Genomic DNA, 13123 nt, shown 5'->3' with positions numbered 1-13123 from the left:
CACCCATTATCCATAGGCTTTTTTCACGTAGTCAAAGGAATAAATGTCAACTCCACTTAGCCTCGATTTCTATTCGTTGCTCTGTAACCAAATTGCTTGCAAACTATAAGTAAGACGATACTTCATCAGAATGATCCAATTTCGAACAAAGCTCGTTAGCTCCATATATGTCCATCCTACAGCAACTGCATGTTGTCGGACCCTAGCTACGTTTGTATACTAAGATTAAAACTTGCGTGAAACAACCAAAGCACAACCTGGGGAGTGGGGCAATAGTCAATGACGTCGCATTGTCAAGCACTACAGCGATTTTTCTTCTCACTGTGCAAACTGCAAAGTAGTGGAACGAACTTTCAGCAAGAATCCTCCTTTTGATTGCAAGTAAGAGCCTGTTTCGACAGACTATGAACATTTATCATGTTGTTCACTTTTAAACCAAACCTAAATTATCTATATCTAGGCCTCCTATTTGGTGGTGACGCCCGGCCAGCTCATAACAAATACACAGCTAGGATCCCTCCACACCAGTTCTGCTCGATCTCCTTTTGAACATCTCCTCTTTGCTCTCGCAGCCACCACCGAGACATAACGTGCCCCAACCAACAGCTTCTCCGCAAGCTATTTTTGGACTTACCATTGCTACACTTCCTCTCCACCTCTGAGCACACACAACCCCGCGCATGCCTCCTACATCAACACCAGCCAGGGACACCGCCACACTTCTCCACCACAACACTAACACGGAAGCCAAGGGAGCTGGAGCTAGTACTCACAGCTCGCCATGGACGCGAACATCGGAGATCCGAGGCTGACGCCATCGGTGGAGCGAGCGTTCGAGGTGCAGCCGCTGCCGGGGTTCTGGGGGATAGTGACGTTGCGGGCTATGGTCGTCTCGGCGGTGCTGGGGGTCGTCTTCTGCTTCGTGGCGCTGCGCATCCACATGACCGCCGGCATCGTGCCGGCGCTCAACATGCCGACGAGCGTCCTCAGCTTCTTCTTCCTCAAGTGGTTTGTGGCCCTGTTGCAGAGCTGTGGCATCGCCACACTGCCCTTCACCCGCCAGGAGAATATGTTCGTCCTCACATCCATCACTACCTGCATTAACATGGCGCTTACAGGTAAGATTAAGTATACGCCTTGGTAATTCAGAAGTAGTCTAACGTATGTTTGGTTGGAGAGCAGGTGAGATTATGGAATGATTCTATTTATATATTTAAAGATGAAATAATTTTATTTATATATTATTGTTTGTTTAGTAAGTAGGATGGAATTGAGTTAATTTTAGGATGTTATGTTCGAAGTAGGATGACCACATTCTACCAATATTTTCTGATTCTGAACTATTTAATTCCGCTGCTTTCTGTCCAAATAACTCAAAAATAAAATAGATCCGTTTTATCTCATCCCCCCACGAATTAAAAACTACCTAAATGCACTAGCATTTGCAAGTGCGATATATAGTAAATCAAGTTAAAATAGCTAATAGTTCCTGAAAAAAGTTACGCATAGCTAATTCATTTTGCATTACATTGCATGCTGATGTCCCATCTGGAAAGTGGAGATTTTACCCAATTCTACGGGACTGATTTGTTTTCCGTAAAATTGGCATGAATAATTCCAATTTTCAAACAGGCCCTTACTTTTTGGCTGGCGAAATTTACCTTTTCTGTCCTTGCCCTCTAGGTGGCTTTGCAACGTACATCATTGGAATGACGACTGCAGTAGCAAAATCACTTGTTGATAACCCAGATCAGAAAGATATCATTGAAGACCTGCCGACAGTAAAATATACGCTATTCCTTTTCCTCATTGGGTTTGCCTCGATATTGTGCATTGTGCCGTTTACGCAGGTAGTCCTTGTTCCTCTAGTTAAATCCCCATCTACATCATGTAATTCTCTCCTGAAAGCCTACAGAATGTTTTCAGTTTATTTATTCATTTCTGACGAATCAGCCAGGTCCGTTTTCTCAATACGCATGCATTGTGAAAAAGAAAACAGTTCAAAACGAAATTAGACTGTAATGTACACCTCCACAATAAACGTCTAAATGAAGAAATATCCCTTTCCATTACATAATTGTTCTCCACTAATGTGTTTCCATCTAACTACAGATCATGCTTATCGACTACAGATTGTTATTCCCATCAGGTTCGGTGACAGCTCACCTTGTTAACAGTTTTCACACCCCTCAAGGTGCTTACGTAGCAAAGTAAGTAATATTTTATAGTTTGTAAATAATGCTACAGATTGCTAATGAAATTTAAAGAATTTATTCTTTTGTTTTTGAAATTATACACTAATGTTCATCATTAAACCAGGCTCCAAGTTGCGACTCTCCTTAAAACATTTCTTGGTAGCTTTTCTTGGTCCGTGTTCCAATGGTTCTACACGGCAGGCAATAATTGTGGATTTCAAGCCTTCCCAACTTTCGGACTGGCACTATATAAGCGCAGGTAGGTATCTATTCCATTGTTATGGTATTGCTAGATACTCCCGCATTTCAGCTAAAACATTAGTGTCGAGAGAGTGTGTAGTTCAACTTTTGCAATATGCATGGAAAATGATTTAGAAGGGTCAACTAGTGTTAAGAAAAGTAGTTTCATCATAATTAATTAATTATACTTTCATAAGATTGTTATATCGTGCAATAGTTAGCATTGTACTTCTCTTCATACTTGTTCTCGAAGTGTTATCTTGGATACCATGCAATGTGGAAAAAAATACATGAAATTGTAAACAGAGGAACTATACACTAGTAGGCTTACCTCATAAAGCATGGTATTAAAGATTCAATTCTAAGCGTCAAAAAAAATGAGACCATCGATGTGTCAGATAAAATTTGTAACTTACCTGATTGAGTCCATGACGACCTTGAAAGTAATTGTTTTCCTTCATCTTTCAAACTGACAAGCATCTTTCAAGGTACTTATATATATATTTGTATATATATTTCTGCCTACAGATTCTACTTTGATTTCTCTGCAACATATGTTGGTGTCGGTATGATTTGCCCATTTATGGTAAACTTTGCCTTGCTTTTTGGGGCCATCTTGTCTTGGGGATTCTTATACCCTTATATTGAAAGCAAAAAAGGGCAATGGTATCACACCGATAGTCCGACAAGTTTAAATGGATCGAATGGATATAAGGTATGTATGAGGGGGGGAAATATCATCTGAAGTTTGTCTCATTTCATTACTAATTTAGCCTTTTATAGACAAAAAAGCATGTTTTGCTAATGAAGATACCTAATCTTCTAGATGCATCTCTGTGCTGCCCTGAATCTTCTATTTAGAACATACCACATTTAAAACTGATTCAATTAGCTCAGTACAATCCCAAAGATATTTAAGGAAATATCTAAAAACTGCACGCGTCTGCTTTAGATTTATGCATGCATATATATTTTTAGTAAAAAAATATTTGAACATGAGCATTTTATTATCTTTTTGGATTTTTTACATCCGGACTCGCAACAAATGTATTTCCCACTTCAATGTGTGACAAAAACCAAAGAAATCATTTGATCAAAAATACATCTGTTCATCTGCTCTAAATGTAGCTATATAAGCAACTTTATAAAAATTCGTAAGAAAATTAGAATGTATATGTGAGCAATTTAAGAAACAGGTTAAGGTAATTCAGATCAGACATTCAACAAATTTTGTGAACAAATTAGAACAATTTGAAGACTATTAGATTCAACTGCTACATATTTTCAAGAAAAAGATGAGAACAATTTGTAAACAAATTTGTTGCAAGCAAATTTCTGAAAAAGCAAATCGGTTCAAACTCGCAAATAATTTTGTATACTTTCAGAGCAAAACAGGTGTACATGCTACAAGACTAAAGTATGCACGTGCAGTTTTTAGATTTTACCGGTATTTAAATCAGAAAATTTCATCAACTTTTAAGTCCACTCATTAATGACACATTTGATTATATTTTACGACTCAATTTCCATTGAAACTGCACTTAGGAATATTCCATTTTCTAGAGGAATAAAAACACCTATCTATAAAAATGCCAATAATACCAATATTATGGGCTTGATGACCAGACTAGTTCTTGGCTTCATGGACATCACCCGAGATAGCGTGAAACCACCTGAGAACACGTGCTCAGTCACACATATAATCCACATTGGTTATTAGGACTTAGGTCTAGCCTGGTAAGGTCACACGATAGACATTCAGATTGGGTTCATTTGTCTTAATTGACCAAATAGTGCAATAAGTTCAAAAAACCATGCAGTTGTGCTTTCTCGTTACACTGAAGCCTAAACTGCAACAAGTCTTATGTTTTGCTCTATAATCGAGTTCTAAGGCTCAAGTGCACTTGCACTGTAGGATCATGGAGTTATAGTATCAGCCTATCAGGAAAGAGTCCCACGATTCAAAAACGCTGAAGAAACAATCAGAACAATTGGGAAGCAGGTACACCCGGCCGTGAGTGACGTAGTCAAGGGAAATACGCCTCTTGGGGGGGGGGGGGGGGAGGTGACGGTTCTGGGAATATTTCACATTGGGGAAAACTTTCATTCCCCCCTGTATCAAGGAAACACACATGGGTCCTTGACCTTTCTCTAGTGTTCTAGTTTGATACTTTGGACCGCTCCAGGGCACTCATAGCTATTCCATATCCTGGTAGCGTTGAATTATAGTATTATCATGGTATCAAAGTAATGGTTATTATCTTGGGTATTCCCTGTAGATCCTATAACGGAAATTGTGCGGCTGAAATTTTAAATGACTACTTATTGGTGTCATCACATATATGATGGTGAAGAACGATGATACATGCATTTGTGTAACGTGAGTCATTGTGTGGCACTGCCACTAGTCTCCTAATGCTAAATTTTATTCCTTGACAAACTAGCACATGATTACAGCACCTACCAAACTATGTGTTCCACATTTTTTTAATATAATGTTTGTTCAAAGGATTTTAATTATGTCAGTTGCATTAAATTATGACTCATATTGCTAGTCCTATCAAGAGTCAGATATATTCATTCTTTTAATTATGTTCCAGGTATTCCTTGGAATAACAATGATCCTTACGGATGGCATTTTCAACTTTCTCACACTCATTACTACGACCTCGATTGACTTCTACCACAAAAGGCAAGAACAAGATTCAGGAATGACTCACTATATCAAGAAACACCCCAGCCTTAGCTACGATGACCGTAAAAGGATTGAATTATTTCTTTCCAGTAAAATCCCTCTTCCTCTACCAGTGGTCGGATACATCGTATGTGCAATAATTTCTGCAGCTGTTATCCCTTCGATCTTCAGTCAGATAAAATTTTACCATGTAGCAGCACTATATGTTGTTGCTCCGGTTTTTGCCTTCTGCAATAGCTACGGAACAGGACTCACAGATTGGTCAGCTGCACCAACATATGCCAAGTTCACAATCTTCATCATCGCAGCATGGATCGCGCACCCTGGAGCGGTTGTTGCTAGCCTTGTAGCTTGTGGGATTATCAATGCAACTGTTCATGTTTCATCACAGGCTATGCAAGATTCCAAGACAGGTTACATGACACTGACCTCACCACAAGTTATGGTAACAGGGCAGATCTTTGGTGTCATACTTGGTTCAATTATTAATCCAAGCATCTTTTACGCATTTAAAACTACTGCCAAGCACAGCGGCATTGCCATTGGATCAAAGCACTCTGAGTACCCATGCCCATATTCTGGAGTCTATCGTGCCATTGGGATAATTGGCATGGGAGGGGTGAAGGAGCTACCTGAACACTGTGTTACATTTTGCACGGTTGCCTTCTTCATAACAGTAGCTGTAGATGTACTTAGACTGGTTTCTCAGAAAAAAGGTTGGAGTATACAAATGTATATTCCTAGTATGACAGCGATAGCATTGCCATTCTTCACCGGATCCTACTTCACTATAGCTATGTGCCTAGGTAGTGTAGTGTTGTTTGTGTGGAATAAAATACATAGTCAAAGTGCAGAGCTATTGTCGTCAGCAGTTGCAGCAGGCTTGATATGCGGAGAAGGACTATTTTCATTACCAACTACACTACTAAGCATGGCCGAGGTGCACCCACCAATCTGCATGAAGTTTCTTCCGAGTGGAGAAGAACTTGGGGAGGTGGATAGATTCCTAAGTAAATTGGCTACATCTGCGAAGTCATGAAACATGTATTCAGAGATCACATAGTTTCCAACGTGCTGTTAATTTGTCAAGAGAAGTGAAGTTTATCCAACTAGATAGATAGATAGATAGATAGGAAGCAAAAAAAGGATAACTTAATAATTTTAGGGCCACATCAAAGTCTTTGTTAGACCAGAGCACGTTGAATTTTTTGAAATCGGTGCATCAAAGAAAATGTTATACTGACATCTGGTCTCATATCCTCCTTGTTAGCATCAGTAACTATACCTCAGTATGCTGTGCATGTACAAAGTTTTGCAATATATATTTTAGTTACAGCACAAAAGTTCTTATATAAGTTAGCTACAGCATTCATATTAACAAGTATCATTCATAAATCATCCATGTACACAAATCACATATCATCCTTATTAACAAGTATCATTCATCCATACAAATCAATATGTTATCATCCTCATACCACTACTACAGAACAGTATATCACTACCGGCTCTAAAACCACCTTCACTATCAGTTTTGGAGCCGGCAGTGAGTAACGAGTAGTGATAGTTGGGAACTATCACTGCCGGCTCCGTGGACCAGCAATGAAAGGGGTTATCACTATCGGCTAAAGGATTCGGCCGATAGTCACTACTATAGAAATAGGCTTATATGCCGACCCATCACTGCCGGTTTCTTACGAGCTGGCATCACTGCTGGTTCATATCATAGACTGGCACTAAAAGGTCATTCGAAAAGAACCGGCAGTGAAAATCGGCTCTAGCCACGAGCCGGCGGATCACTACCTGGCACTAAAAGGACAAAAGTGAGGTATAATTGCATCTAAAACAAATTCATACATAGTAATTAATACAATTATGCTACTTTGTCTTAACGATTCGCCCTTCATTATGATCATGGTGTACATAGGGAGGTTCATCGGTGTCTTCCATGGGACTTAGGTTGACATCCTCTCTGAAAGGAGGTAGCGCGTCGAATTGATTATAGTCTTCCTCGTCAACAATATTCTCCACTCTGACAATCCTTCTTTTTCCTTGAAGAACCACGTGGTGCTCCTCCTTGTTAGCCGGGTCCAGGTCCTTTACATAGAAGACTTGCATAACATCATTCACAAGTATGAATGGTTCTTCCCTGTATCGAATGAGTTTTTGGTCCATTGTAGTCATATCGTACTTGTTGATCTTCACACCCCCTGGGAGTTTGACCTATTGGCACGGAAAAAGAGGAACTTTTAACACTCCATAGTTGAGATCCCAGATCTCCTCTATGAATCTATAGTAGGTCTCCCTATTTCCATTACAGTCGTAGGCATCTATACGGACACCGCTATTTTGGTTGGAGCACTTATTATCCTAAGCTCTCGTATAAAATGTATAGCTATTTATGTCATATCCTTGGAATGTGAAGATTGTAGTTGACGGTCCGTGAGCCAACAAATTCAACTAAGCACACTCTATTTGCTTATCCATCACTTGTCTACGTAACCAAACGCGAAAATGATCTCAGTGCTCTCGCGCGATCCAAACATCGGACTTCCCTAGGTTTCTGATGCGTAGCATCTTCTGGTGTTCTTCGACATACTGATTGTTTTAAACTGTGAAATATGCTTGTGTGAATGAAACGAGATCATTAGTGTGGAATGAGTTTGCACCTATCGTCCCTTTCCCCTGTAGCCTCCCCTCATGGTGAGATAGAGGCATACAAATCGATTTGAGATTCATGTAGTCAATGCAGAAATCAATGACCTCCTCGATTCCCCAGCCCTCGGCCATGTAGCCTTCCAGACGATTTTGGTTACAAACATATTTTTCAAGAACTCCCATGAACCTCTCGAAAGGGTACATCTGATGTAGAAACACAAGGCCAAGAATCTGTATCTCTTCTACAATGTGAACAATGAGATGCATCATGATATCAAAAAACGATGGAGGGAACAACACCTCAAGCTGGGACAGAGTCTCAACTAGGTCTTCGTATAGCTTATCTAGCTCAGTCGAATCGATGGCCTTCTACGATATCGCTTTGAAGAATGAACACAACTTTATGATTGGGTTTCGAACCTTCAGTGGCAGAATACCTCTAATTGCAATTGGAAGCATCTGTGTCATTATCACATGACAATCATGAGTCTTCATGCTAGTTAATTTCAAGTCTTTCATGTTTACTAGTCTCTTTATGTTGGCGGAGTAACCGGATGGTACTTCGATTCCATGCAAGCACTTGCACATTGCAATTTTCTTCGCCTTGCTCAGATTGTAGTTAGCAGGGCCAAGATATTTGTCACCTTCCATCTCTTCGGGATGTAGATCATGTTTGAGTTTCAAACATTTTAGGTCCTTCCATGCTTGGAGTGTATCCTTTGTTTTTATCAGGTATGTCTAATAATGTACCAGTCAAGCTATCACACATATTCTTCTCAATGTGCATGACATCGATTACGTGTCAAACCACTAAATCCAGCCAATATGCTAAGTCATAAAAGACAAATTTCTTTTTGAACATAGGAGTTCGAAGATTAGATTTCAGAATCGGTGTACTCCCACTTCCCTTTCCGAGGATAACCCTAAGTCCCTTTACCATTTCATATACCTATCTCCCACTGCGATGCTTAAGAGGTGATCAAGTATCAAGTTTCACATCAAAAGCTCTCATGTTGCTGTGGTACGGGTGATCCTTACGAAGAAATTTATGATTACCCAGGTACACCATTTTTCAGCTGTTCTTCAGGCACAAGCTCTCCGTTTTGTCCAAGCAATGCACGCATGCATAGTAGCCTTTGACAATCTGGCCCGATAGGTGCCAAGGGCTAGCTAATCTTGGATTGTTACGAACAACATTGCGCGTAGGGTGAAGTCCTCTCGTTTGTATGCATCCCATACCTACACACCATCATTCCACAGTATTACAAGATGTTCCATTAATGGTTTCAGGTAGACATCGATATCGTTGCCAGGTTGTCTCAGCCCTGGTATTAGTATCGGTATCATAATGTACTTCCGCTTCATACAGAACCAAGGAGGAAGGTTGTAGATACATAGAGTCACAGGCCAAGTGCTATGACTACTGCTCATGTTGCCAAATGGATTCATCCCATCCGTACTCAAGCCAAATCTTATATTCCTCACATCTTCTGCAAAGAGCTTCTTGTATTTCCTCTCGATGTTTCTCCACTATGTAGAATCAGCGGGGTGTCTCAGTATTCCATCATCCTTGCCCTCATCGGCGTGCCATCACATCAATTTGGCATGCCTTTTGTTCGCGAATAAACGCTCCAAACGGGGGACTATAGGAAAATACCACATCACCTTCACGGGACGCCTTTTTTGCTTTCCTTCACTGTCGATATCATCATTGTCACGCTTGTACCGTGCTACACTACAAACAAGACACTCTTGCAAGTCTGCATGCTCTCCACGATATAGCATGCAATCATTTGGACATGCATGTATTCTGTACTTCTAACCCCAATGGGCACACAACCTGTTTGGCTTGGTACGTGTTTTCTAGTAGTACATTTTCCTTTGGAAGCAATTTCTTCAAGAACAGTAATAATTCTGTGAGGCTTGTATCAGACCACACGTTGCTTGCCTTTAATTGCAGTAGTGAAAGCACGGTACGTAACTTTGTGTGCTCATTCTCGCAGCCCGGGAACAACGGTGTTTTAATGCTCTCTACTATACACTGGAACTTTTGAAAATCTCTTTCACTGGTGAATTTCCCCTCCCCATTGCACAACATCTGCTCCAGATCATCGATGTCGGTGTCGGCCAACATCTCCTCTAGATCATCATCGGCCAATGTATCTCTAGCAAGTGGCATGTCGATGTATTCGTCGATCGGCATATCAATTCACATATCTTCATCTTCTCTTCCAATGTGATGAGCCCATGGCTCCTTCAGATACTATCAATACCACCAATAATCCTCAAATCATACAAGGTCCAATTACAAGAGCACGTGCACGACAATTAGACCACCAGGTGAACTCGTTTCTCACTGTTCATGCTTCCTTGGATGGATTCCTACTAAATTCTTGTGTTACCTGGACGTCACCCCTCAAAGGCCAAGTCTACTTGGACTCGAGACTGAGCTCTAGTCGTGGTCGTGGTCGAAGTCGTGATTGTGGTCGAGTCGCAAGACAACACGTCAGTTAAACGGGTATAACTCTCTTATACGAAGTCCATTTTAGGCAATCTTGGACATTCTGAAAAACTTACAATGAGCCCTCTTCCAATGGATATGAGCTCGACCAAATATTCCTTATAGTGTAGTCACAGTCTAAGGAATAAAGTGTCGTGCCACCATTTTGGACCTAGTTGGGTCTTGTACTCGTATCAGGGTCAGAGTCCAGGTTGTGTACGCCTCTTTCCATGGCTGCACATCCCTAGGTTGATCTCCTCACGCCCCCCCTATATATACATAGTAGCCATCGTAGTTTAGGCTCGGGTTTTGCTTAGATTATTCTGTTTTATACAGTTTCACCATTTATCAGTTTGTTGAACCCCAACTCGAGCACTTCATTGGTAATTAGCAATATTCAGATTGCATCTACCTATTCTTGCTTGTGTTCTCGATTTGCTTGCAGGAAAAGCCTTCTTGGCAAGGTCAACCACGTCTTGGCACAGTTGATAACAACGGAGTAGTGTAGTGGTTGTGATGATTTTTGATCTGTCTTGGTCAGAGCCTTTGGATCATCAACGTCAAAACTCTACCAATCGACTTATCATACTACCTTTGGAAGATCAGGCAAACACGCCTTGGTTGCCCGTTAGGTATTCTCAGTTATTCCCTTTGTTTCGTCATTTTTCATTACCTAGAGTCCAAAAAATTGCCCCACAAAAATATTTAGATCTTAGTTTTTCCGTTGTCCAAACCACTTTGTGCCTTCGCAATTTTGATTTTAGTATTCGCGTTGTTGAGTTTGAGTCCATCGTTAGTGTCCTTGTTGCTGGTCGAGTCATCGTGATTTAGTTTCTAGTGTCGAGTCTTGCTCTTTAGTCATCGTGTATCTCGGCCTGCCCTTGTTTACTATTGCTGAGATTGTGTCTCTAGTTGAGTCGACCATCAACTCGTGTTCGACCACTAGTCGCTTAACCATCTACTCGAGCTTGACCACTAGTTGAGTCGACCATCAAGTCATGTTCAACCTCTAGTCGCTTTAACCATCTACTCGAGTTCGACCACTAGTCAAATCGACCATTAAGTCGTGTTCGTCCACTAGTCGCTTCAATCATCTACTCGAGTTCGACCACTAGTCGCTTAACCATCTACTCGAGCTCGACCACTAGTTGAGTCGATCATCAAGTCGTGTTCGACCACTAGTCGCTTTAACCATCTACTTGAGCTTGAGCACTAGTCGAGTCGACCATAAAGTCATGTTTGACACTAGTCGCTTCAACCATCTACTCGAGTTCGACCACTAGTTGAGTTGACCATCTACTCGGGTTCGACCACTAGTCGCTTCAACCATATACTCGGGTTCGATCACTTGTCATTTTCGACCACCTCTTCGGATTCGACCACTAGTTGTATTCGACCATCCTTTTGGATTAGACTATCCATTTGATTTTTCTTCCACAGTCCAGTCAAGTATATCTATTTCTAGCTGCTCTCGGACACCTCCATACACCCTTCATATCGAGCATTGCCCAACAAAGTTCGAGTAGCAATCCATAGTCGAAACAGATGTAGCCAAAGTTCAGAGGCAGAGAGTATCTTTTTATTACCTTTATACCTCTACTCTCTAGAAAAAGTTTGTGACCCATTGGTCTTAGAAAAGGTAGTAGAAGAGTTTTTGAGTTTGTGTCACATTCGTAAAAAAAGAAAAGCAAGCAAGAAGCAAAGATTGCAGAAAAGAGAGTGAATTAAAAAAAAAAGAGAATCAGTTTGCATTGCAAATTTTGTTCCTTTGTGCTTGTGTCTGTTATAGTTTTCGGCTTGCTTGAGCTAGTTCTAGGAACATGTTCAGGCCAGCTACTATGACTAGTACTGTAGACTTTTATTCAACTTTGCTAATCTAATTTCAATTATTGTCATTCCTTGCTACTAAATATTGCATGTCCAAGCTACACCTTCACTCGATAGGAACGGTTTCTTCCCTTGCAACTACCTCACTCACTCCCGATAAGGTATCAAGAACTAGACACCGGTTGTGCCAACTGCAGTGATTGGTAAGAACACTTGCAAAAGCATGGTAAGATACTTGAGAGTGTGTGAGTCCACCTCCACCACCTAGTAGTTGATAGGGATAATTTATCTTTCATGGTTTTCTATCTTCGACTAACCATGGCAGGAGAAGGATCGGATGCACAGGAGTGTGTTTTGAGGGAAGAACTCACAATGTTGTTCGATGATCATCGACAAGCTATTTATGATGACATCGATAAGATGCTTGCGGAGACAAACACTACATTACAAAGACTTAATGATAGTATTGCCATGCTCAATACACACTTTGATCGAGTGGCTAAGAAGCCACCAAACCATGGGCGTGTGGATCCCCATGAGCAAGAGGAGTCTGTCGCAAATGATGAAATTTTGAGGCAAGAACAAGATGCCTTTGATGCACTACAACAGAATCGATTGAACTTCAACCATCAAGGTATGAAAGGTAATAATTTTCAGCAACATAACCCACATATTAATGATGATCCATTTGCCACTGTCGCACGCTCCTGAGGTAAGCAAATTCGTAAGTGTGCAGGGTTCGGCCAAGAGCTCTTCTTTGGTTGCTTCTACAGGCCGATCTACTGGGATTGTATGCCATCGATGCAAGAGAATGGGCCACGTCATGAAGGATTGCCCAAGTCATTGAGCGTACATTATAATAGAAGATGGTGGATATATAAGTACTAGTGATGTTGAGAATGAATATGCTCTTGCAGCTAACCATGCAGGTGATGAGGATGGACGTGAGATAGATATAGAGCATGAAGAAGTGTTCGATACCACTACCTTGGAGGATTATCGGACCCT

The 13123-nt window shown here is 40.9% G+C and overlaps 1 protein-coding gene across 1 annotated transcript; it reads left to right on the top strand.

Moving 5' to 3' along the window:
* Positions 1-781: 781 nt before the first annotated feature.
* On the top strand, positions 782-6169 carry LOC133884003 (probable metal-nicotianamine transporter YSL3). The gene is made up of 6 exons (XM_062323409.1): positions 782-1118; positions 1684-1850; positions 2113-2210; positions 2320-2454; positions 2964-3150; positions 5036-6169. Exons 1-6 carry the CDS (start codon positions 782-784, stop codon positions 6167-6169), a joined length of 2058 nt encoding a protein of 685 aa, XP_062179393.1.
* Positions 6170-13123: the final 6954 nt, after the last annotated feature.

Source organism: Phragmites australis, chromosome 11 (assembly GCF_958298935.1).
Source record: "Phragmites australis chromosome 11, lpPhrAust1.1, whole genome shotgun sequence".
NCBI lineage: Eukaryota > Viridiplantae > Streptophyta > Magnoliopsida > Poales > Poaceae > Phragmites > Phragmites australis.
Note: the sequence above shows the minus strand (reverse complement) of the source record. Positions and strands in the feature narration are given on the sequence as shown.

Excerpts from the sequence above, each read along its gene's own strand:
- LOC133884003 (XM_062323409.1), top strand. The coding sequence starts at position 782 with ATGGACGCGAACATCGGAGATCCGAGGCTGACGCCATCGGTGGAGCGA. Across the intron at positions 1,119-1,683 it reads CATTAACATGGCGCTTACAG|GTGGCTTTGCAACGTACATC; the intron begins GTAAGATTAAGT and ends CTTGCCCTCTAG. Across the intron at positions 2,455-2,963 it reads CTGGCACTATATAAGCGCAG|ATTCTACTTTGATTTCTCTG; the intron begins GTAGGTATCTAT and ends TTCTGCCTACAG.